Source organism: Mchenga conophoros, linkage group LG10 (assembly GCF_057382185.1).
Source record: "Mchenga conophoros isolate Kocher_MC1m ecotype Shallow Benthic linkage group LG10, M_conophoros_male_GT1.1, whole genome shotgun sequence".
Lineage (NCBI taxonomy): Eukaryota > Metazoa > Chordata > Actinopteri > Cichliformes > Cichlidae > Mchenga > Mchenga conophoros.
The window spans coordinates 4,503,810-4,526,238 of record NC_140535.1 but is presented as its reverse complement, the minus strand read 5'-3'; the positions used below and the strand labels follow the sequence as shown (position 1 = coordinate 4,526,238).

Below are 22,429 nucleotides of genomic sequence, written 5' to 3'. Positions count from 1 at the left end.
GTGGTCTGTTTTGGGTTTGAGAGCGTTAAGGAAGCTTGATGTTTGCTATTATGTTGCTAATTGTTCCTACAATTATGCTTGGCCTCCTTTTTTGCCTAGTCCAGCCTGTCACAGCCTCTTGGGGAAAGAGCTCGTCACAGTTACAGTCTGTTAAGGGCAGTAACTGAAACCTGTCAGTCACCCTGGGACATTATAACCATCCTCTTCTGTGTTTAGCTTTGTCATATCTGTTGTGGAAGCAAGATTCAGTCATGGACTCTCATGATTTCTTCGTGTCTGTCAGTCGTTGCATATGCTCGCTGGATCTCAGGCATGGTTTTGTCAAATCAGAGTGAACAGAGATGTGATCAAAAGAGAGGCATTGCAGCAAAGAAGGTCATAGAAATATAACTTCCAAGGAGGGCAAGGTTGCTTTACGTGCAGTTTTTCATGTTCTCCTGAATTTAAAGTTAATGTAGATCATGCCTTAAAACTTAAATAAGAACCCAGAGGGGCTGGGGGTGGCTGCAACGTTGCAAGGCCTGTAGCAGAATTGTCATCAGATATTGATGTCATCTGAGTTTGAGTTGAGCTGTTTCCTTACTTTGAAATTATTACAATTGCAGCTCACAATTCAAACTTTACTTCATGGGGAGGATCTATTGAAATAATGTCCAGCGGCATCATGGGCAATGTAGGATACAGCATTGGTGCTTTTTTGTTTCATACATAGTAATAACTCATGCTAGAGTCATAACAACTTGGAACGTAATATTTAAAAGCTCTTGTGCACCCCAACTTGTGATTATTTATTTGTCAATTTATATAAATGACCACCCAATTCAGTCTCCACCCCCAGACGTTGGTGTAATAAGCCAAGGCTGCGCGGTCAGAGAAGAGAATGGAAACTAATAACAAAAATAAGAAATCCAGGACATCCACCTATGCCTGGAGCAGTAAAGGAAATAGAAGTGCATACCACTTTCTCAAGAAGCAGATGCTCTGATGTTGTTACTGTGGTGCAACAAAGGTGCTAGGATAAGGTATAAGCTATCTGAAACATGTAATGAAATGTTAATGTCCTTTTTTATGTTGATGGTCTGAAGCATTATTTGAGACAAGCTGTCATGTTCACAGTTGTGAGTGGTGAGAAACTTGTTGTGAGTGCGGCTTCAGTTTTTCTTTGGTTTTAAAAATGTTCCCGTTGGGACACCCAGTCGCTGGTCTACCCCCTTAGGTGCCACGAGCTACAAATCGTGTAATTAATGTCAGAGAGAGTTTTTTTTAAAGCCTACATCAGTCCCACTATCGTTAAACTAAAAGCCTTTTAACCAGCTGGATTTCAGCTCCAGTGCCGAGCACGCTCAGCCCCCGGGCTGTCATCTCCTTTGACAGTGAGCAGATGGGAGTCTCTGTCCGTCCTCCAGAGAATCATGGTTGTTTTTGCACTTCTTTCTCAGGTCTTACAGAACGTTGGAGTTGTTTAAAAAGGAATGTGTCATTGTAAACCTGCACAGTTACAAACAAACAAACAAACAAACAAACAAACAAACAAACAAACAAACAAACAAACAAACAAACCAAAACATACTTGAGGCCCTTTTTGATGTCTCAACAGAAAGTCAACTGTGCTGTCTCAGCGGTTTTGTGTGTGGGCATGGCAGCAGAAGGAATCTCTCCCTGAGGGGTAAACTGTAGCCCTGCTTTCTCCTGAAATGGAGCGATCAGTTCTTAATTCAGAGCTGATTGTGCTCCTTCATTAAAATGCTTCTCTACAGACAGTGTTCAACGTTTTGTTGCACACAGTTTATCTGATTGGAGTAGGAAGCCCTTAGCTGACAACGATTCAGCGTCAGTGAACACAAATTGACAGGATTGGTAGCATGTTGTGGAGTAGTTGGACTGATGGTACTGAGAGTCGGTACCAGTGAAACACTTCCTCTTTGCGCCCCCCGTGTGCACCATAAAATCCATTAAGCTCAAAAGTAACTTTCCTTTCCCACCAGCTTGTTAGTTTTTACTGTCAGCTGGATGTTTGCGTCTAAATGTACTCAGCGGACCGTCAATTAAGTCAGCGTAGTTTGCAGTTTGCCTCAATAGTGTGTTTTTAATATGCAGAAGAGGCAGCTTCTAATCCGTTTTCACCTAATAGTTTCTTGACAAGTGGCTCTCGCTCGGTGGCTGCTTATTTTTAAATGATGTATACAACAGGACATCTTTGAGTTCATCTCTATCAAGGCAACCTAAAGTCTTCACAACGTCTGTTAATCAAACGGCTGCTCAGATATTGTTACTGTCTTAACATCATCTTCCAAACGCGGCTCTTTCACTCGGGCTGTTTCGTTTCTGGCGATTGAGATCGGTAAGCAGTGGCCTACTTTTAGTTGGACTGCAGCGGTAGCAGATCGCAGTCTGGCAACAGGCAGCAAAGAGAAGCCTCATTTTTAAAAAGATTTGGCATCTATTTAATGGAATTTGCAACTCGTACATTTCTTCCAGTCTGGAGATAACAGAAATCTGATATGAAGGTAAAATAAATATAAATCAGTGAAACACATGAGGAGTGTAAGGGCTGTGATCGTGACTGCATTTAGAACGGGTTGAAGGAATGTGTCCTGGAACACAAGTTTTTTTTAAAAACTGATGCGACACATCAGTTTTTCCACTCAGGCAAGAGTCAGTTGGAAGATATATATAAGTTCCAGATGTTGCTTTCACTTCAAGAAGTCAGTGATCAGTAGATACTATAGGTGTTAGATGATTTCCTCATACTTTCACTGGTTCTTACTGCTTGTTATTCTCAATCAACGCAGTCTGTGTCAGATTTCAGTAGCATGGATGATCAGTTCTCCAAGTTCTCCAAGAGAAAAAAATAACTTTCAGGGTGACAGAAAGTCAAACAAGTAGTTAGTGTGAAGGGTTGGAAGGTATAATGATCAAAAAGAGGCAACTTAAAAAACAAAACAATAATAAGTAAAGAACGTCTTGACTGAAGTGGTTGATACAAGCTGAGAGCAGACCGCTGACGTCTGTGAGGGCAGACACACAAAAGATTAGACATGGTTTCATTCTCTGTGATGACTCAGGCTTAACTCTGAAGCTTTCCAGTGTGGTGGAGGTACACAGAAGGGCAGCTGATAATGCTTTAAGAGTTTTAAAGTGATCCGTGGCTAGACGATATAATGTGAAAATGAAAAACGTTCCCAGTAAGGAAATCACAGCATTACCCATCGTCCTTGTTAGGGTCGACACAGACCCAGTTTTAGGTTTTAAATGCATAAGAGTGCCTCTTAAATGTTATATTAAATAAAAAGCTCTGGCAGATATTATGACCTTTGTGTCGTTGGGGTTGGTTCCGACCCCGTTATAATAGAAGACAATTAGGGCTAAAACTGAAATCATAAACACACTCTGAGCTCACTAACACTGTTAGAGAGAAGTTAGGGGCTTCTCTCCTTCCCTGAACAAACGGCGCCCTTTATCCCTACTGCTTCCCTGGAAAAGTCCAGACGGACAGTTACAGGGCTCCGCGTTCTTCAGGTTGTTTTTACAGACACCATCGCTGTTGTTTCAATATTGTTCACAACAAAACGTTTGGAAAAATAATTTTTTTTGCCCTTTTCTTAGAGTAAATATGTATAAGTCTAAACAGACCCATAACACCACGGATGTTACTATAGTTAATATTTACATAAAAAATAAATAAAACAAATATATTTTAGAGATGTTTTCTAATACTCCTCAGTAATAGTAAGATATTATAACAACCTTTTTTAAAACATTGAAAATGAGAGGGTAAACTGTAACAAAAGCCCCGGGGGCCATAAGAAAAATAATAAAAACATACTTTTTATGGTTAAGGTAGCTTAACGAGGTAACCAGTAGGTGACAATCAAACTGGATGATGAACCCTGTTTTAAGGGTTTTTTTTTTTTTTTTTGGTGACCCATTAACATAAGAGATGGTAGCAGAAAGCTAACATAAGAGGAAGGTGAAGTTTATTGAATACCCACTCTGCTCTTTGAATGACTGACACAGTGCACCAGTATACCATTATGCTTCTATGAGCGGTGAATGGAAACATGCTGGAGTTTTTGTGCATTTTGTTTTTTCCATGTTGTTGTGAACTAAATGCACATTTAAAGGACATTTGAAGCTTTCATGAAGCAAGTCTACACAACTGTGTCAAGTAAAGTGACCAGAGAGTGTAAAACGACTCATCCTAGCAGTCAAGAATTCTGTCCTCCCAAACAGGCAGCTTATCTTATTCACTGGATAGCGTTTCCACGTCTCTTCAAAGTAGCGAAAACAAATGGTGTGTAATTTAAGGAGCTTATGGATTTTCTCAGACTATCTGATTGATATGGGGGGGGTGTATCTTCTCTTGAATAGATGCTCATGGATGTGAGGGACTCCTTTGTAATTGCCAGGAAGGCGGTATTTTAGAATGAAGACGTTGCTTAAGGAAATTACAGATGCATAAAAGAGGAGTTTCCGTTACAATGAAGCTGAAATTCACAATGGGACAACCTGAAGCGATCTTGGGGGTTTAGTTGTAGTGCATGAATGCATCTTGTGGGAAATCTGAGCCTTCACGTATTGCTGTGTGAGGGATCTAAAATGTGTCCTTCCTTTCCTCCCTCCCTGATTCCTCAGTGTCTAAAAAGCACGGGAAGCTGATCACCTTCTTGCGCTCCTTCATGAAGTCCAGGCCCACCAAGCAGAAGCTGAAGCAGAGAGGCATCCTCCGGGAGAGGGTGTTTGGCTGTGACCTGGGAGAACACCTCCTCAACTCGGGACATGATGGTGAGTGACAGAGCATTACAAAACTGCAGCGTTTGAAACCGTTAATGATATCAGTAGTCAATCGCATAATTGTGGCTAAAAAAAAGCTTTTTTGCTCTTCAAATATTGGAATTTTAATGGAAATTACAGTCCAAATGTCTGTGCACAGAGTGGTTACATGTTGAGCGGTTATGTAGCTTACTCTGACAGCCTACGTAAAACCTTTCATTTTCTAGATTAGGATACTGCACTGGTAAGCATTCTTGTCATCTGTCTTACTTTTCCAGTTTGCTTGGAGAGTTTAGAGGCTGGGTCGCCTTAGGTGTCGTTGTTGAAGTTGGTCCAGAGCCCTTTTTTTTGCCCGTTGGCCGACACTCTGTCCTGCTGGAGACACTTTGTCCCGCTGTAGCCATGGTAGCCACGCTGTAGCCTTGGCTTTTAGGAGTGGATGCTGTGACATCCACGTGAATGCCAGGTCCCGAGGTTTCCCGGAAGAACACTGCAGCATAACCAGATTATTATTCACTTCACCTGTTATCTTACAGTTGTTTGAATGGCGTCCGCCTCATACGGCATGCAAATATGAGCTTGTAGCTCATCTGGTTGCACTGAAGATGTTTGCTGTATTGAAAGTCCATCTGCAGCCTGGTATCTGGCTATAATGGTCATAATGGTGGCCTGATTACACCCTAACATCAGCTCTGACCGGCTTAATAATACTGCTCTGTTGTTGAGCACTGATCAGTAACTTAATTTTAGTTCAGCTTAAAAGCCCATTTGTTCAGGTTAATGGATGACATTGCATGTGTGGACGTGCAGGATTCTCATTTGGCCAGCACATTTGTTTACAGCGATCACAGTTCAAACCATGTAATAGTATAGTCGCCTATCAGTGGGTGCTCTGTCACACATTTGTGGGTGAAGGAGCTGGACTGACCTCTGGAAATCCTGCCCTACCTTGTAAGGGGAGACGTGAGGTCTCAGTCACATGGTGCTCGGTCAGACAGTTAAGGTGTTTACTTGTGAGGAAGACCCCAGAACAACTGCTTCTGCAGAACGGACACCTTAAAGAACAGCCTGGATAAATTTTGATTCTGCAACTGTTTAGTTTTGATGAAGTCATTTTGTTTCTGAGTCCAAAGAAAAAATATTACGAAGGTTCCAAAATAAAACTGTAATTTTTGGAAAAGCTGTATTAAAAATTCCTTGCTACTGTTAACAGCACTTGGGAAATACTTAAAACAATTTTAAAAAATAACATTTTCATAGGGGGGCTAATAATTTTGTCGTCATCTGTAAAAGGCACATGAAATCTACTTATCTTGCCTTGGAAGTGCCTTAAACCTGCGTTCTTTCTGTCATCATGTTGTGACTCCTCCGATTCTAAAATACAGTATGATTGTACAGACGTCTGTAGGAAACAGCGCTTGCTCCCAGCACAACATAAAGATTCATTGTAGCCCTTCTTGTAATTTGTATGCCATCTTTCAAAACCCAGCTCATGTGATACATCCGTGAGTAAGGGATAAAGGGTTTTCACTTCTGGTTGAACACAGGCCAGGTTAACAGTTTAAAGTGCTTTTAAAAGATGAGGAAACAGTCTAGTGATTTCCACATTTAAACACATGCTGTGCATCTTTGTGGAAAGAGATACTTGTAACAAGTTCTTCCCACTCGGTCCTCTCCTGTGCGGTAGAATATCCGCTTGTTTGTTCACATTGAATGAATGGCCTTATTTTCTCTCTGGCTACATGTGGAATTTGAACAGCTGCTTCAGCAAGTGTCCCACTCTGTCAATCTAAAATGATGTGTGAGCTGTGGGGAGGCCTCCTCGTACATATACACACTGTCCTTATCTTCCATAGACACGCTCACATAGACGAATAACATGTCTGTATTATGCATAGCTCCTGAAGGAGAATGAGGAGACACTAAGCTTTTTCGTGATTTTAGCGGTCTACCACACAATCACTGGCTCGGTGATTGGTTGCCTCACACGCTGACAGTTTCCTTACAGACTGCCTGCATCAAAACAGAAAATGTTTTAAGGCAACCTAACAGTACCAGGTCAAGAAATGCATGATTCAGTATGCGTATGTGTCCACTCTAGCTCCGAGAGTGTTTTTCCATCAGAAAACACAAAAAAGTTGGTCCACCCTCAGTATCCTGGCATCTTCTTCTGTCCTGCTGCTCAGCAAAGATTGAAAATGATGAATTGCCGTTGTTTTTGTTTGACAGTGCCCCAGGTCCTCAAGAGCTGCACGGAATTCATTGAGAAGCACGGCGTGGTGGACGGCATTTACCGCCTGTCTGGAATTGCTTCAAATATCCAGAAATTGCGGTAAGGAGGCACAAACTGACCGACATCCAATGCTTGGGACTCAACACTCAAAGTACTTTATACAACATGTCTCTCTCACCCATTCACACACACGTTGATGCTTTCTAATGATCACACTTTGATGAATGCATCAGGAGCAGCTCAGGGTTCAGCATCTTGCATGCAGATTGGAACAACCGGGGATCGAACCACCAACGTTCAGATTAGTAGATGACCTGCTCTGCCAATCCTGAGCCCATGTGACACTCTGACATTGTGTAATATTATATGGAGAAAAGATTGATGCATTGCTGGGAAAAGATCTTTGCAAACACTACTGGAAAGTAGAACCGTTTCATGGCCTGTCTCAGCACTCACATGTTAGTTTGTTGACTGCAGTTTGTTGCTTTGTCCTTTTCTCTCCCATCAGGCATGAGTTTGACTCTGAGCAGATCCCTGACTTGACCAAAGATGTTTACATCCAGGACATCCACTGTGTTGGCTCGCTCTGTAAACTCTACTTCAGAGAGCTGCCTAATCCACTGCTCACCTACCAGCTCTACGAGAAGTTCTCTGTAAGTAAAACACTAATGTGGGCTACAGGGCTGCTAACTGTTGCAGATTGGCCGTGACTGACTGCTGACTTTTCAAATTTGATCTCGATAGAAAAGAAATAAAACAGGTTTATCTTATAGGAATTCTTGAAATTCCTCCTCCAGTCATGGGCCATAGACACCCCTAAAATAATAGCACCGCATTCGACACACCCTGTCATTAAAAATGCAGCAAACCACTGTGTGTGACTTGGAATAAAAACTTTCTCCAAGCACACCAGAGGCATCCCTCAGGATGAAGTAAATACTTACTGGTTGCTATGGCAGCTAGACTGAGGAGGGGGGCTTCGCGGTTACAGACCGATGTTCTGTCTGTGCCCTATATATCAGCATGAACTTGGGATATCAATGGATTAAGCTTAATGTGGACATAGCGCCAAATCCCATTACTGTCAGTCTCTCCCTGTCTCCTAATCTCTTGTTTTGCTTTCACTCGAAGGAGGCTGTATCAGCAGCGACAGACGAAGAACGACTCATCAAAATCCATGACGTCATCCAGCAGCTTCCGCCACCGCATTACAGGTTAGTGTAGAGGCACATTGCCCCCCATTGGCAGGCTAAGGAGCTGCAGGGTTACAGACTGGCTGTGCATTCAGTTGTCTGTCTGATGGTGTTAGAATCAGAGCTTTCTGTAATGCTGTTGCACTGAGTGGAATCTTTGTCTGTGTTAGGATTAATTGAATTTCCCAGACTGTGTGAAATTTGCAACTGGCATTCCAATAGGGATTAAAGCAAAACGCTGATGCTCTGAAGACAGTTTTATCATGTCCGTTAGCGTGCACATCACTGATGGAGCAAGTTGAATCTGAATATGTGATTCTTAGGACCTTGGAGTTCCTCATGAGGCACCTTTCCCGCCTGGCAGCATTTAGCTACATAACCAACATGCACAGTAAGAACCTTGCCATCGTGTGGGCGCCCAACCTGCTGAGGTGAGAGCTCATCCTGCTTTCTTTCATTGTGTTGAATGAATTGTAACTCTTCATCTGTACATTTGCTCAACTGGCTGGAGACTTCAAGATGCCTCTAATGAGCTTTTTAATTTCAAGTATAAGAAATAAAAGTTGCTGTTCTTTTTGGTGCCACACACTCTGGGTTCTTAGACTGGCCTGATTTCTAATGTTTGCCACACAAAGTACACTCTGTCTGTTTTTTATAATGAGTCATTCTGCCTGAACTGAAGGGTTTAAGCAGCCATCACATGTTGGAAATTCATCTCAGAATGGTTTTACTCAAATTCCAATTTTCTTTAACTGAGTTAAAGAAAATTTCACTTCTGTTTTCGCGTTTTCTCTTGTTGTCTCAGGTCAAAACAGATTGAATCCGCCTGCTTCAGCGGCACAGCAGCCTTCATGGAAGTTCGAATCCAGTCTGTAGTGGTGGAGTTCATTTTGAACCATGTTGATGTGCTTTTCAGCACTAAACTCAGCTCACTAATAAGAGAGGGAGCAGGTATAGACATCCCGCCAGCGTGCACACATTAAGCTAAATTCAAATAGTTTGCCACTGATCGTTTTTCTGCTACATTGTCAGGTCACAACTCTTTGTCACGGCCAAAGTCCCTGCTGGTTTCATCACCCTCAACAAAGCTTCTAAGTCTAGAGGAGGCCCAGGCCAGGACCCAGGCTCAGATCAACTCTCCAGTCACTGAAGACAGCAAGTACATTGAAGTGGGTGAAGGTCCAGCTGCTCTGCAGGGCAAGTTCCACACCGTCATTGAGTTTCCCACAGAGAGGTCAGCTGTTTTCCTGTTTAATTAATGTCTATTATAATGGAAAAACCTTGCATGGTGCTCCTTCTGCTGGTGTTTTGGTGAGACTGCAAGACTTTCTTGTCCATCATCGTTTTCTATTATAGGAAGAGACCGCCTAACAAGTCGAAGAAGTCTCCTGTAGGTAGTTGGCGTTCTTTCTTTAACCTGGGCAAGTCTTCCTCTATGTCCAAGCGGAAGTTGCACCGCAATCCCAGTGAGCCTAATGAGCTGAAGGCTATGGCTCTCGCTGGTGAGTGCTCACGCCGCATCTGCAGTAAAAACTGTCTGGAGCTAATCAGCGTTGTGCAGCAACAAGAGCTTAACAAAATACACCAAAGTGACAGCAGTGAATGTTGATGGTTGTGTTTCAGGAGGAAGAGGAGACACTGCAACATTAAGGTCAGCCAAAAGTGAAGAGTCACTGAGTTCCCTGCATAATGTTGAAGGTAATTATTTATGACCTCCACTTCACTTAAACTTGGAATAGAAAGCTTAATCGGTCGTTATCTTTATCGTTTGTGTTCTGTTCTTCCGCCAGGCGAGTCCAAGGTGTACCGTCCTCGGCGACCGCGCTCCAGCAGCGATGCTCTGTCAGCCTCTTTTAACGGCGAGCTGCTGGACAGCCGGCAGCACTGCAACTCGTATGATAACCTGGATGGCACAGAAGACAGCGACGGAGACGACGGACCCATCTGTGTGCCTGCTCTTATCTCGCCTCCACGCTCAGCAGGTGAAGACGTGGACCTCAGCCCTCCAGACATCGGGATGGCCTCCCTGGACTTCGACCCCATGTCATTCCAGTGCAGTCTCCCTGACACCTCCTATGCCTTCCCCCTGGATGATTCACCGGTCAGGGCTGAGGGCTCCACTTTAAAGAGGAACCGGGGCAACATCTGTGGCAAGACCAATGGCTCTGATCTCATCTCTGCCTCCTTCATCAGCAGCTTGACTTCCCCGCTATCCACCGATACCAGCGTGAATACAGGGGAAAAGGCAGAGAACAAGAAGCTGACTGCGTCTTACTCGTACACTGATAAACCCACACAGGCCGTGTCACCTATTAAATGTGGAAAGGCCGCCAGTTTGACACCTTTTGTCACTTCAGACACTTTGTCCGCAGAAACACGTGGGAAGATTACAGCTGGACAGGCTGTCTTTCCACAGTCTTTATCTTCTCCTTCGATATGCAAGGACTCTCCTACATTGATGGGCAGTGTATTGCTGAAAGTAGCTGAGCCATCGCTAAGTGAAGTTTTTCAAATGGAGCTGAATTCTAAACTGGCAGCCTTTGACAGTGTGGACAGCCGAGAGGTAAAGGGAGAGGACGGCGTGCAGCAGGGACCAGCTGCTAATAGCCAAGAGCACCAAGGTAGGGCAGCGAATGAGATACATACTTTCGACCTGTTCTTTAGATGAAAATAAAAGTAAAGTGTTTGTGTGTATTTTTTGCCAGGTTTAGCTTTGCAAGGATTTCATCTTAAACCTTTTTCTTCCGATGTCTGAGCACCTTACTTACTCCCCGCCTTTTCCCCACTCTTAAAGCACCTTAAAACCTTCCCGCCTGTTCCACAATCACCTAGAGCTCTTGCTTATTCATGCTTCAACTATAGTTCCCTTGTGTTTTTTGTGTTCCCACTAGGAGTCACAACTCTGGACTCTTCAAAGGACCCAACCCCTTGTTCCCTCAACTCTACAGCACCCTCTTCTGTCCCTCCTCCTCCACCTCCTAAAAATGCTGCCCGCATGTTGGCCCTGGCCCTGGCTGAGTCTGCTCAGCAGGTGTCCACTCAGTCTCAACTGCGGTCTTCTGAGCCCTCAACACCGCTGTCCCCTCTGCAGCCGCATGAGGCCTCCAGCTTCCAGGACTCGCCACATCCTTTTGTCCTACAATTCCAGACTGCCTCAGAAGACGGAGCTGGACGAGGAAGTACTCCCCCACCAAACAGTGCTGCTACAAGTGTGATCACAGTTTCATCTCATCCCTCCACTTCCAGTCCTTCAAACAAACACCAGCCACCAGAGTTAACCAGCATGATCACTAAGCCATCAGACAGTGCCAAGTCCTCTATAACTGCATCGCAGCCAGACGTGGACCCCCCACCAGACACTCCACTTTACAATTGTGCCCCACTCTCCACATCACCCAGCCGGAGTTCTCCAACCAGGAAAAGTCCAGAAAGACAGCAGCCTGTGACAGGACCAGTCCCACTTCATAGTAACTCATCCAATTCCACTGCAGCCACAACCCCCAGTGGCAACAACAAGGAGAGTGGAAACTTACAGCAGCATGGTCCTGAGGTAAGGATATCACGTTGGCTGGTCCCAAGAGGTCCTAGCAGTGAATCTCAAAACTCACTGTTTTGGGATTGAGTATGTTCTCAGCACCACCTCCTATTTTTGACAGAAGTTATCCTCGGTGTAGGCTGCAAGTCTCTACCTGTATGTATGTATATAGGTATTTTTTAAATAATTGACTGTATACCACTACTACTCTGCATTCAAATACTCTGATACTTTAGATACTTACAGTTCATATTGGAAAAGTCTTGTGTTACTATAAAAAAAAATGCACAACTCTTATTTTTCTTTTCTTTCTTTGTTTTTTTCCCTAAACCTGATATAAATAATGACTTATCCTGTGTTGGCCTCTTTTTCTCAGGTCAAACCAGAGGAGAAGGCACCACCCCCAGTTCTTCCAAAACCACCAGAACAGCCAGCTCAGAAGCTGAAAAGATCAGTCCCACCACCCCAAACCCAAACTCAGCAGCAGAGCCAAGCCCAAATACAACCTCCAGCTCAGACACAGCCTCACACACATTCCCAGACATTAGTCCAACCCCAGCCTCATCTCTCAAAGGCTAGCGCAAGAGTCGCACCCACCTCTGCTGAGCCTGTGGAGAAACCTTGGGAGGCCATAAAGCCAGTGCAGCCCTGTGCAGAGTCTGGAAAATATCACGACTCCTATGGACCCACTCCTCCTGCCCCTCCTGTTCGCACTATAGAGAGCAAACTGGCCACAGCAGCACTCAGCCACAGTGAAACCTCCTACCATATCCTGGGTGAAGGTCCTCCGTCTGGCCATATGGAGGATGCTCTCCCTCACCATCCTCTTTCTCCTCGTAAATCTTCCACGCACCAGCCAGCCTACCTGTACCACGCTAAAGGAGAACCCGTCCTAATTGATCCTCCAGGAGCTGCATACTACCACCAGAGGTCTGTAACTCTGGGCCCGCAGTCTATACCACACCACTACCAACCAGACAGTGTCCCTCCACACACCTATGTGTCAAAGTCTGAGCCTCAGATACCCTACAGTGCCCGAATAGATAACAGATACAGCACTTTAGGCCCCAGGTCCTACCATCACTCCATCAAGTCCAGAGGAAACCCCAGGAGTGTTTACCTAGCCCCAGGGCCTGGGCACCAGGGCTACAGTCATGACAGAACCCATGGCTATCCCACCATCCGCAGAGTGCACTCGCTCCATGTTCCTTCCAGCATTCGCTCAGTGCCCATCCAGAGGACTGAAGTTCCTCCAGATGACGACATGTTCTTCTACCACCGACCGGTGTACCAGTGCAAAGCCTACCAGCAGCCCCCGCAGCAGTCCTCGCAGGCAGACTACCATGTTACCCAGCTGCAGCCTTACTTTGAGAATGGACGAGTCCAGTACCGCTACAGTCCATATTCTGGTTCAGGCCCATTGGAGGCGCCTTTCTATGACATCGACCCATACGGCACTATCAGAGTCAGGCACCTTCACTCCTACAGCGGCCGAGATGCAGGAACACTTCCTGGGCGTCCTGGTGGGAAGGCGACTGGGTATCACTACCTCACTCGCCACATTCTTCCTCCTGGGAAGGAGCACAGTTTTGTGAGCAGGGACATGCCCCCCGGGCATGGGAGCAAAGAAGTTGCTGCTTACTTATCCTGGGACCCAGAGGAGTCCGAAAGGTTGCGTATGCATTCTATCCGCAGGGAGAGCAGGGCCAGGCTTAAGGTTAAAGGCCCCGTCCTCTCTCAATATGACAACGTGGGCTTGTTCACACCAGCAGATATATCAGGCTATGAAACCCTGCACCTGCGCAGTAAATCTGACCCAGGCAAAGCTGTGCTGATACCGTCTGAGAGCAAAGACGGCCGCTACCTGCCCAGACAAATGGTGTCGGACCCTGAAGCCCTCATGTACATGGAGACTGACAAGCATGTCCAGGGCAGCGGAGTGGGTGACAAGCCTGATGCACTTTCCAAGCAAAGCAGCTCCAAGAAATGCCAGTCCTCTCACTCCCTCCCCTCTGCTCTGAGCCACAGTCTCTCTCACCAGCAGGAGAGCGGTCGGCACGAGGCCAAGTATGAGCCCGGAGACGACGGCAGCAGGTCTAAACACAAGAGGAACTTTCAGGCGCGTTACGAGTGTCCAGATTCTGACCACCACCAGAGCAAAGTGAAAACATCAAGCGGCTTTCACAGCACAGACGATCAGTCATCAGCCCCCAGGGAACAAATCGGCCGCTCCAAACCCGAGCGATCGCACAGCGTCCGAGAGCAGCACTACAGCCAGGCCAAAGCAGACCTAGACAGAGACTACTCGTGTCAGAAACACAGCACGAAAGCAGTGCAGTCCCACTATGACAACTTGGACGATTACCACCCAGTACCTCAGCCTCATGCCCCTGTTCAAAAACATGGAGCGTCCAGCTCCTACCCAGCCCCAGGATTTCCAGTGAGCCACAACAACAGAGCTTACTCCACAGCTCTAGGTCAGGGGGCCTTTATCCAGACTAGCCTGGCCATGCAGAGGCCCGAGACAGAGATTCATACAGAGTGAAGCATTTAGGGGGAGGTGTAAAATAATCTGAAGCTGTGTAGAAGAAAGACTCTGAGCTATGGTTGAGCAGCCTCTGCAGGACAGTGGACTGATGTATCACCAATATTTTTGCTTCTCTGTATTTTTAAAGAATTGTAAAGAATATTGTAAGACTTTTTACAGAAAGTCCTGAATGTATACCTGAAATTATTGTCCATGAGGTCTTGTTGTTGTGATTGATTGAGACAGTAGCCGGTCATAAATGTATAATGATATGAAAGACGTGAGGTACTTTTACTAGGAACCACAAAAATGTAAATTATATATACTATATATACAAATAGAAACACCCATAAAAAGGGATTTTAGTTTGGTTTTTGTTTTTTTTTATATGGTGTGTCGCTGGGTATGAGCATCAACTGGGACTAAGGTTTGCATTTTAGAAATGCATGCACTCTATCTCTTACAGAACAGTTCTGTGTACTTCTCTATCCATTGCGTTCTCTCTGGATTTCACAGCACAAGTCGTTTCAGGAGGAGGATACGTGTAGGTCGACGCAGGGCCACCTGCTAATGTGACAGAAGCAGCGTGTCCATGTTTGTTTTGAAGAATCTGAGCAGGAGGTTGGATGAGGACCTGCAGCCGGGTACTTTGAGTTAATGTAGTGCTTGTCAATGTCTTTATTTTCTCTGACTGTGCCATTTTTACGTAACTTTGTTATAAACTGATTACAATGACTTCTAATGGAATGTGTTGGTACTCGTGTTCTTCATTAGAAGAGGGACCAAATGACTCGGCACAGTTCTTGCACATATGGGATAAAGATGGGAACGTGGATGAATGCCTGTTGTAGCACCAGAACTGTAAGGGGTTATTTTTCTTGTCCCCCCCCCCGAATCAGATTGATGGTACTTTCTGTGCTAACTGAATAAAGCTGGAAACAATGTCCTTCTGAACAATGTGGGGAAGAACACATTGTTGCTGCTTTGTTGGGGAAAAACTTGGATGAGCCTTAAATTTTGTTCCTGCAATCCATACATTTTATTTTTCCTGTCATAATACATAAATGCATGACGATTCTCGATATGTCAAGGTTGAAGGATTATTTTGATTTTTGTGGGTTATTTAGTTTCGTATCACCTTGATGGTTCTTCTTTTTTCTTTTCTTCTAAGGATATGTGGGACAATTTTCTTTTCGGGCTGGAAATCAGTGTATAGTACATTCATTTGGTATTATACTATAAGCCCTTTCGGGGTAAGCATAATGGATGGATTACAATATGTTTCAACTATGTCCAAATCCAGGTTGTACTCTGTAACTGTTTAACTTCTATATCGCTTGCAGGTTCTGCTCCTCTTGCCTTATGTAAAGCCTCTACCTTTTCAGATGGGGCGTTGATGTAAGGCATTATGTACTTGAATGTGAAAACACTCGTCTCAAAATAGAAGTTATCTACAGTTAGATATGAAATAAATAAAACTGTTCAGGAAGAGATAGAATCCATGGATTTTGTGTGGATCTGAATGTTTCTCGAAAACAGAATCGCAGATATCAGAAGTGTTACGAGTGTATCTTAAATTAGTGACGTCACTAGAGTGATGACTGATGCTTTGAGCAAATAAAGAGCTTGAATATAAAGACCGACCGTCGACAGATTTAAAGTGATGAATACAGGTGGTATTTTCAAAGTCCACATGTAGTCGTGTGAGTCAGCCTTTCCCCTGTCTCTCTGAAAAAGATAAATAAAAACGTTCATGACGCACCGCATTCATAGCATCGCAGCCGCATCTTCTAATGTAGTCCAAGTCTAGTGTTAAAAGAGCCTTGCTCAGGATGTTGAACACCAATTCCTGCTGACAGATCATTGCTGCAAGAAACATGACTGTTTTCTCCATGTACCCAACTATTTACTACATGATTGAAATAAGTTATTACAGTAAAAAGTAGGTGTGGCAAAACATTGCAGTTAGCTGAAATGAAAATAAACTATACTTTTGACAAAAATAAACAATATTGTGTTCCCTATAATTAAATGTAATTTAGTCTTTATTGGTTCAGCTACATTTACACACACAGCTTACCTGATGAGGCTTTGATGGACAGGTGAGTCAAATGAAACTTATCTGAACTATAATAACTTTGATGTAAATGCGCTGTGATGGACTTCTTTTCAGAGCAACACATGACTTACTGAATAGCAGAGTGTTGGTGGCTTTATGCAGCTCTGCAGTTGGAGACCCGGCTCAGTAACTTTACATGGTCTGGACTTTGTGGCTGAGTTGCTCTGGTTTCTTAAGTTTGCAAAAACACCAGTTACAACTGATGGTGGAATATATCGGAAGGAACATTTTGGAACAGTAGCATCTTATTGCAGGACCATGCTCAAATTACATTCAGTGCTTTGGAACGACCCATTTGTTCCCAAATGTTTATAAAGCCAGACTGCATGGATATGTCCTTTTGTTTTATACACACAGTGCAACGGGACTGAAAACAACTGAAGATTCACAGGCATTGACCAGTTATTTGGTCCATTTCCCCCTCCTGTGGATGAAGCACAAATCTCTGGGGTAAGCTTTTATTTAAAAAGGAAATGCTTGCTGCAGGAGAATCAAGAGAATGCAACGTAATCCCTGGTTCAGCTGTGATGATGACCAGAATGCCATATGTATTTTAAAATGACAGCTCCACAAACCCCATGGCTTTCTCAATTTGACCAACAGGGGGATCTAAAATGCATAAGAATATTAATTCCTTTCCAGAGAAACATTTATGAAAACATAAAGCATATATAATGAATCAGCTTTTTAAAAAATTAATGTAATTGTCTTACCCCAACTTTGGTATAACGTCTAATGCTTAAAAGTGACCAACATGAAGGAGAATGTGTTGAAATCATTCCACCACCACAAGAACAGAAACGCTCAGGTTTGGCAAGAGAACTGCAGAGTTTGGAGTTGTGCTTGTACTTAGTTTCCCTCCTGTTTCATATACTGATCAGAAACCTCGTGTAAAAAAGACAATTGCAGTAGGACTGATATGATGACACAGCTGTCATGTTTGTCATCTAAATTCAGTTTCTCGTTTGAGTTTATAACGGAGATCCATAATTACTAAAACAGACAAGTAATATTTTTTCATTTCGGTTAGCGCACTTACATTATATTTTTAGCATGATAAAGAGAAATGTTTTTCCTTTAGACTTGAATGTATTTTTTAATTAATCTGGACTAATTTATGTTGCGAATAACAAATATTTGGTTTGTTATTAAAAAAAAAAAAGTTCAGTGTTATCCATTTCCTTTCCCTACTGTTCGAAGTCAAAGTGTGCCTTATTCCCTGATATTTATCATATTCTCTCATTGGTTTTGCGTTTTACATTTGTTAACACGCGGTTTTGAGGCAAAGCGTTAAAAAAAAAAGTCGAAAACGTAATTATTTTTTGATTTTCTTGATCTAGTGTTTTCTACATCGTTGGAGTGTGAAGGAGAAAACTTGAGGAAATGAAGTTAGATTGTTTACAAATGTTACCATTGCATTGTGGGAGACAGATGATTGACACGGGCGCCATTTTGCTCCCGCTCGCTCTGCTTCCATTGTGTGAGAGATAGTAAATATCTGACACTGCCAGACAACCAGAACACACTTCTATCCTTGCGAAGAAAAGAGACAAAATTCACCCCCGGTAAGTAAAAAATTCCTTAATTATTTCTTAACTAAGAACAATAGTCACCATTTGGTGAAGAAAATAGAGTAGATAAACTTATTTTTTTGCTTTAATATCGTGTTTTTTCGATGGTGTTGTGAAAAGAGAAAGCAGCTTCCCCAGGCAGAGAAAAACGGCTCAGTACTTCCACTGCCGAAATATCTAGTCCACTTTCAGCGGCGATTTCTACCTCGCTTTTTCGCTTTAAAATACCTCTACTTCATCAGTCTTTGACTGTTTTTCGATACGCTTACTTGTCTACTACGATTTGTTAATGCTCTTGTGAGCACACATTTTCTGTTTTGGTGGGAAAATGTCAAAGTTTACATCCCGCTCGTTGCCTGTGTATTGGTAGGTTCGTTTCGGTCTGCGGCCATAATCTTGCGGTATGAGGCGGAGTTAACAATACTTGTCCCGCCCTAAAATACTCCTGGCTGAAACATCATTGGTTTGGGTGTACAGTGGAGCCACAGCTGATTGGTGGGATTCAGAGTGACGGCCTGTTAAAGGTTGTGATTGGCTAAATTGGGATCCCACAGTCTCTAGATTGGCTAAAGTCTTTGTGTTTGTGCAGCGGCCAAACCCGGGGGAAAAGTTTTATCAGGAGGTCCAAAATGACTTAAGAACCAAGTATTTATAACATGTTTAATTATAGATCCGTTAATAATTGATACAAAAATATTAAAAACTCAAAATGCATAATTACTTGATAACAAATAAAACGAAGTGGTAAAAGGGGGCAAGTTGTATGTTTTAATTACTTATATATATTTCAGAGCTGCTGCACTGAATATTGGAAACTTTAAATAATTTAGTTATTTATCTGAGTTCAAGGCCACTAGCTTAGCAGGATCATTTGTCCAGTGTGCAACGATTAATGTCACGATGAAGCGAATAGAAACAGATACATTGTTTGGGGGTTTTTTTGTATTCCGTCAGGTGATACTCTGTCGTAATGGCTCGTACCAAGCAGACTGCTCGTAAGTCCACTGGAGGAAAGGCTCCTCGTAAGCAGCTGGCCACCAAGGCTGCCCGCAAGAGCGCCCCTTCCACAGGTGGTGTCAAAAAGCCCCATCGTTACAGGTAACGTTCATTTTGAGTCACATTAATTGCTCCTTATCATATCAGACGTTTAATGAGCAATCTTTACCCTGCAAATTCTGCTCGGAGCCACAAAAAGTATTTTAATTAGGGAGACTCAGCCTTAACTGTCAACATTACTGACAGGTGTAAAAATAAATAAATGATTGTACTGAGCTTGAGGTCATGCGTTTCAGGCCTGGTACGGTGGCTCTGAGAGAGATCCGTCGATACCAGAAGTCCACTGAGCTTCTGATCCGTAAGCTGCCCTTCCAGCGCCTGGTGAGGGAGATTGCTCAGGACTTCAAGACTGACCTACGTTTCCAGAGCGCTGCCATTGGAGCTCTGCAGGTGAAGCCACACTGCTATGTTGGATGTGGGAAGGAGGTCCATGCTGTTAACAGTTTGTTTTTTTGCTAGTAGAAGCTTTGACATCACTTTCCTTATTCTTCTAAATTTGTTTGATTAGGGTTTTTTTCCCCCAAACTGTTTTTTAGCACTTAGTACGATTAGCGGCACTAATTTTTGATTCATCAATGTGTCTCTGTAGAGAGGTTTCCAAATGTTTGGTCCATGAGTTTAACTTGTAATGTGAACTCTGAAGGGTTTTATATTATATGCAAGTCTGTCTTGTCCTTTGTTATGACTTTTAAGGGGCTGTTAGAGAATTACGTGCTTTCAGCTGTCGATATTTAAGGACTACACTTAAACCAATGCAGCAGATCAAAGTTTAGGTTCTTTTCTCTTATATTACAACATCATTAATATGTACTGCTAATGTTGTTTGTGTTTGTCCCCTGCAGGAGGCTAGTGAGGCGTACCTGGTGGGTCTGTTTGAGGACACTAACCTGTGTGCCATCCATGCCAAGCGTGTCACTATTATGCCCAAAGACATCCAGCTGGCACGCCGCATCCGTGGAGAGCGCGCTTAGATGGCCTCCCTGATGTTTCATCTGTGTCCTATTTTTCTTTACCCATCCCTGCCTTTACTCGTTCATTTTACTCCATCCACCCACCTCCACCCGTCCCTATTCCATTCTCTCCCCAGCCTACCCAGCTTCTCGGTAGACTTTAGAGTAATCTTGATTATGAAGAGATAGAAATATGTTGAAGTCTGATCAATTTGTAATTTTTTTTGTCTTCACCAAATGTTTTAGGGTACCTTCTTCGTGCATGTAAAGGGTTGGCAGATCAGATGCACATGTGCACACATAGGCAAACATGCATTCCTGGGTTTGGGAGCTACTTCAAATCTGGAAGCCCATCAGTAAGCTCACCTGGAGTTGAGCAGGTGCAGTTTTTGTGGCAAACGGAGCCAAAGCAAAGGGACAAGGCCGAGGGGTTAGTCTGCTTAAGGGGAGCCACAACTTCCACAGCAGGGTGCTATTAAAACTAGTCCCGAGGCCTCCGCCCCCTCTGAACATCCTCCTGCTCAGTGCGTCCTTCTGCACCCCGACTCTCCTGTTGCTCTGCAGCTGTAGCTTTTCAGTGCACCTCCGTCACCTGTGAAACCTGCTCGTTTGTTTGTGTGCTCCTGTGAAAACTGATCTTCCAAACCAGCTGTGCTCAAACAAAAATCTCTTGGTTTCTTAAGAATATTATTGTTGTGGATATGGTGTCTATTTTTGTTTTACACATCTAATTCATAGAGGAGCATCTCCTCCTTTACCACTTATACAGTTATCAAAATAGGAGTAAAAAGCAATTAATAGTATCAACATTATCAGTTAGGGTCTTTTTGTTTGCAGTGATTTGTTACAGAAAATCAGGAAGGGCTTCTCCATTTTCCAAGGAAACTTCAATTCTAATGGCAGCCACGAGGGGGCGGGGTCTCACTGTCTCCTCTTCTGTTCACTGTAGATTAGTCGTCACATTCAGCCTCCATCTCTCTGTCACCACAGATTAGCATTATACTTGTCACACCAGTATGAATTGACATAGTGAACCTCTGCATGTTTAGGGTCTGTGTGTCTCCTGCAGCTTCTCTACACCTGAGCATATAATCTGTCCCTTATCAAAATTTGGGATGCACAGTATAACCTCATACTTTTTTCTTTTATATTTTTCTTATTCCTTGAGATTTTCAGACGTATAAATAAGCTGATCTTTGTATTTTCCAAATTTCTCATATTATGGTGGTAATAAATAGATGTTAAAACACGTGGATGAGAGTTTGTGTGTCATGTTTGCGTTACGTATGCTGCAGTTCAATCTGAACAGAAAGCTGTGCTGTTTATCAGTGCAGAGAAGCCAAACTTCCACATGGGGGAGACCTTAAACAAATAAGGATTTAACGGCCAGCAAACTCGTCAGTAAAAGAGTCCATAAACATAAGTGACACATGTTCAAAGAAAAAGTAGAAAAAAACGCTGCCAGAACATCGTACAGAGCCTCTAATGGGGACAGGGTTTTCACAGGCAAAATATTTAGTAACTGAATTTTGTGTAGTAAAAAATGATGTATTTACATAAAAGTATTTTCACCACTGAAATCACTCATGAGTCAAGTAAGGTGAACAAATCCTGGAGAGCTAAGTGGGGGGAAAGCACCACGTGTGGCAAATTAATACAGGTGAGAGGTGAAAGAAATGTTATTATTGGACATACAAAACTATGCAGGTCACAGTTTGGCATTTAGCATGTTAAGGTCTGAATGTGCCTGTGAACTATTTCAATGGAGTCCAGTTTTTTCCCACTGCAAGCATAGAAGGAATCTGAAGTTTACTCGATTAAAAAATGAACTCTTTAAGCTGCTTATTGTCTGCTCCTCAGTTTCAGTGGGAATGCTTGTATAGATGCGCATAAGAGATTCATGTGTCCTGTGTATAAATAAATAAATAATAGGCAAAATACAAACAAAAACTTTGAGAATTACCTCCCACTGGTGTCACCTACTTTGTTAATATTTTTAACTGTTGCATTTTGTTTGTTTGTGCTAGTTTGTTCCACAGAAACCTGCAAAGCTTCTAACGTTAGGGTGAGTCCTTTCTTTATTTCACAAAAGACAGACTTTACAATAAAACATGACAATGCTGTGCAGCTCCACATAAAGTAGGACACCTGGTCCCTCTGTTGTCAGCATGAAGCTGTAAACATTCATTCTTTGAATCTCCACTGTAGAAAATCTACATGTATACAGAGGGAATGCAATCCACGCTTCCCGACACATGTTTCTACTGTATATCCTGACCATTTACTATTTCCTTCCCACCCATATCTGGTGTATTTGGAATAAAATATTCTCATCTACTTCATATTTCATTATATTTTTATTCTACTAAGTTTCTTCTCAGAATATGATAATATAAAAAAATTACTGAACATAAAATGATTTGTTTATTATAGTAAATTAATCTATTATAGTAGAATATAGTAAATGATAGT

At 43.1% G+C, this 22,429-nt stretch overlaps 2 protein-coding genes across 7 annotated transcripts in view; both read left to right on the top strand.

The window, feature by feature from the left end:
- Positions 1 to 15,759, top strand: part of arhgap32b (Rho GTPase activating protein 32b) — a 131,906-nt gene extending 116,147 nt beyond the window's left edge. For all 6 annotated transcript variants that reach the window (XM_085288269.1, XM_085288268.1, XM_085288267.1 and 3 more), the window contains 12 exons: positions 4,636 to 4,785; positions 7,003 to 7,105; positions 7,515 to 7,659; positions 8,138 to 8,220; positions 8,523 to 8,630; positions 9,005 to 9,150; positions 9,232 to 9,433; positions 9,556 to 9,701; positions 9,823 to 9,897; positions 9,990 to 10,820; positions 11,091 to 11,749; positions 12,111 to 15,759. In XM_085288269.1, coding sequence (XP_085144395.1) covers positions 4,636 to 4,785; positions 7,003 to 7,105; positions 7,515 to 7,659; positions 8,138 to 8,220; positions 8,523 to 8,630; positions 9,005 to 9,150; positions 9,232 to 9,433; positions 9,556 to 9,701; positions 9,823 to 9,897; positions 9,990 to 10,820; positions 11,091 to 11,749; positions 12,111 to 14,279 — 4,817 coding nt within the window. In that variant the 3' untranslated portion in view covers positions 14,280 to 15,759. The remainder of the gene's footprint in view (positions 1 to 4,635; positions 4,786 to 7,002; positions 7,106 to 7,514; positions 7,660 to 8,137; positions 8,221 to 8,522; positions 8,631 to 9,004; positions 9,151 to 9,231; positions 9,434 to 9,555; positions 9,702 to 9,822; positions 9,898 to 9,989; positions 10,821 to 11,090; positions 11,750 to 12,110) is intronic.
- Positions 15,760 to 17,811: 2,052 nt separating this feature from the next.
- h3f3c (H3 histone, family 3C) lies at positions 17,812 to 21,210 on the top strand. Its single transcript, XM_085288266.1, has 4 exons — positions 17,812 to 17,945; positions 18,906 to 19,049; positions 19,244 to 19,397; positions 19,850 to 21,210. The coding sequence occupies exons 2-4, from the start codon at positions 18,922 to 18,924 to the stop codon at positions 19,976 to 19,978; spliced, it is 411 nt and encodes a 136-aa protein (XP_085144392.1). The 5' UTR covers positions 17,812 to 17,945; positions 18,906 to 18,921; the 3' UTR covers positions 19,979 to 21,210.
- The last annotated feature ends 1,219 nt before the right edge of the window (positions 21,211 to 22,429 follow it).

Bases quoted from the DNA above. Each gene is read 5' to 3' on its own strand.
- h3f3c (XM_085288266.1), top strand. From the start codon at position 18,922: ATGGCTCGTACCAAGCAGACTGCTCGTAAGTCCACTGGAGGAAAGGCT. The intron at 19,050-19,243 runs GTAACGTTCATT...CATGCGTTTCAG, and splicing joins AAAAAGCCCCATCGTTACAG to GCCTGGTACGGTGGCTCTGA. The intron at 19,398-19,849 runs GTGAAGCCACAC...TGTCCCCTGCAG, and splicing joins CTGCCATTGGAGCTCTGCAG to GAGGCTAGTGAGGCGTACCT.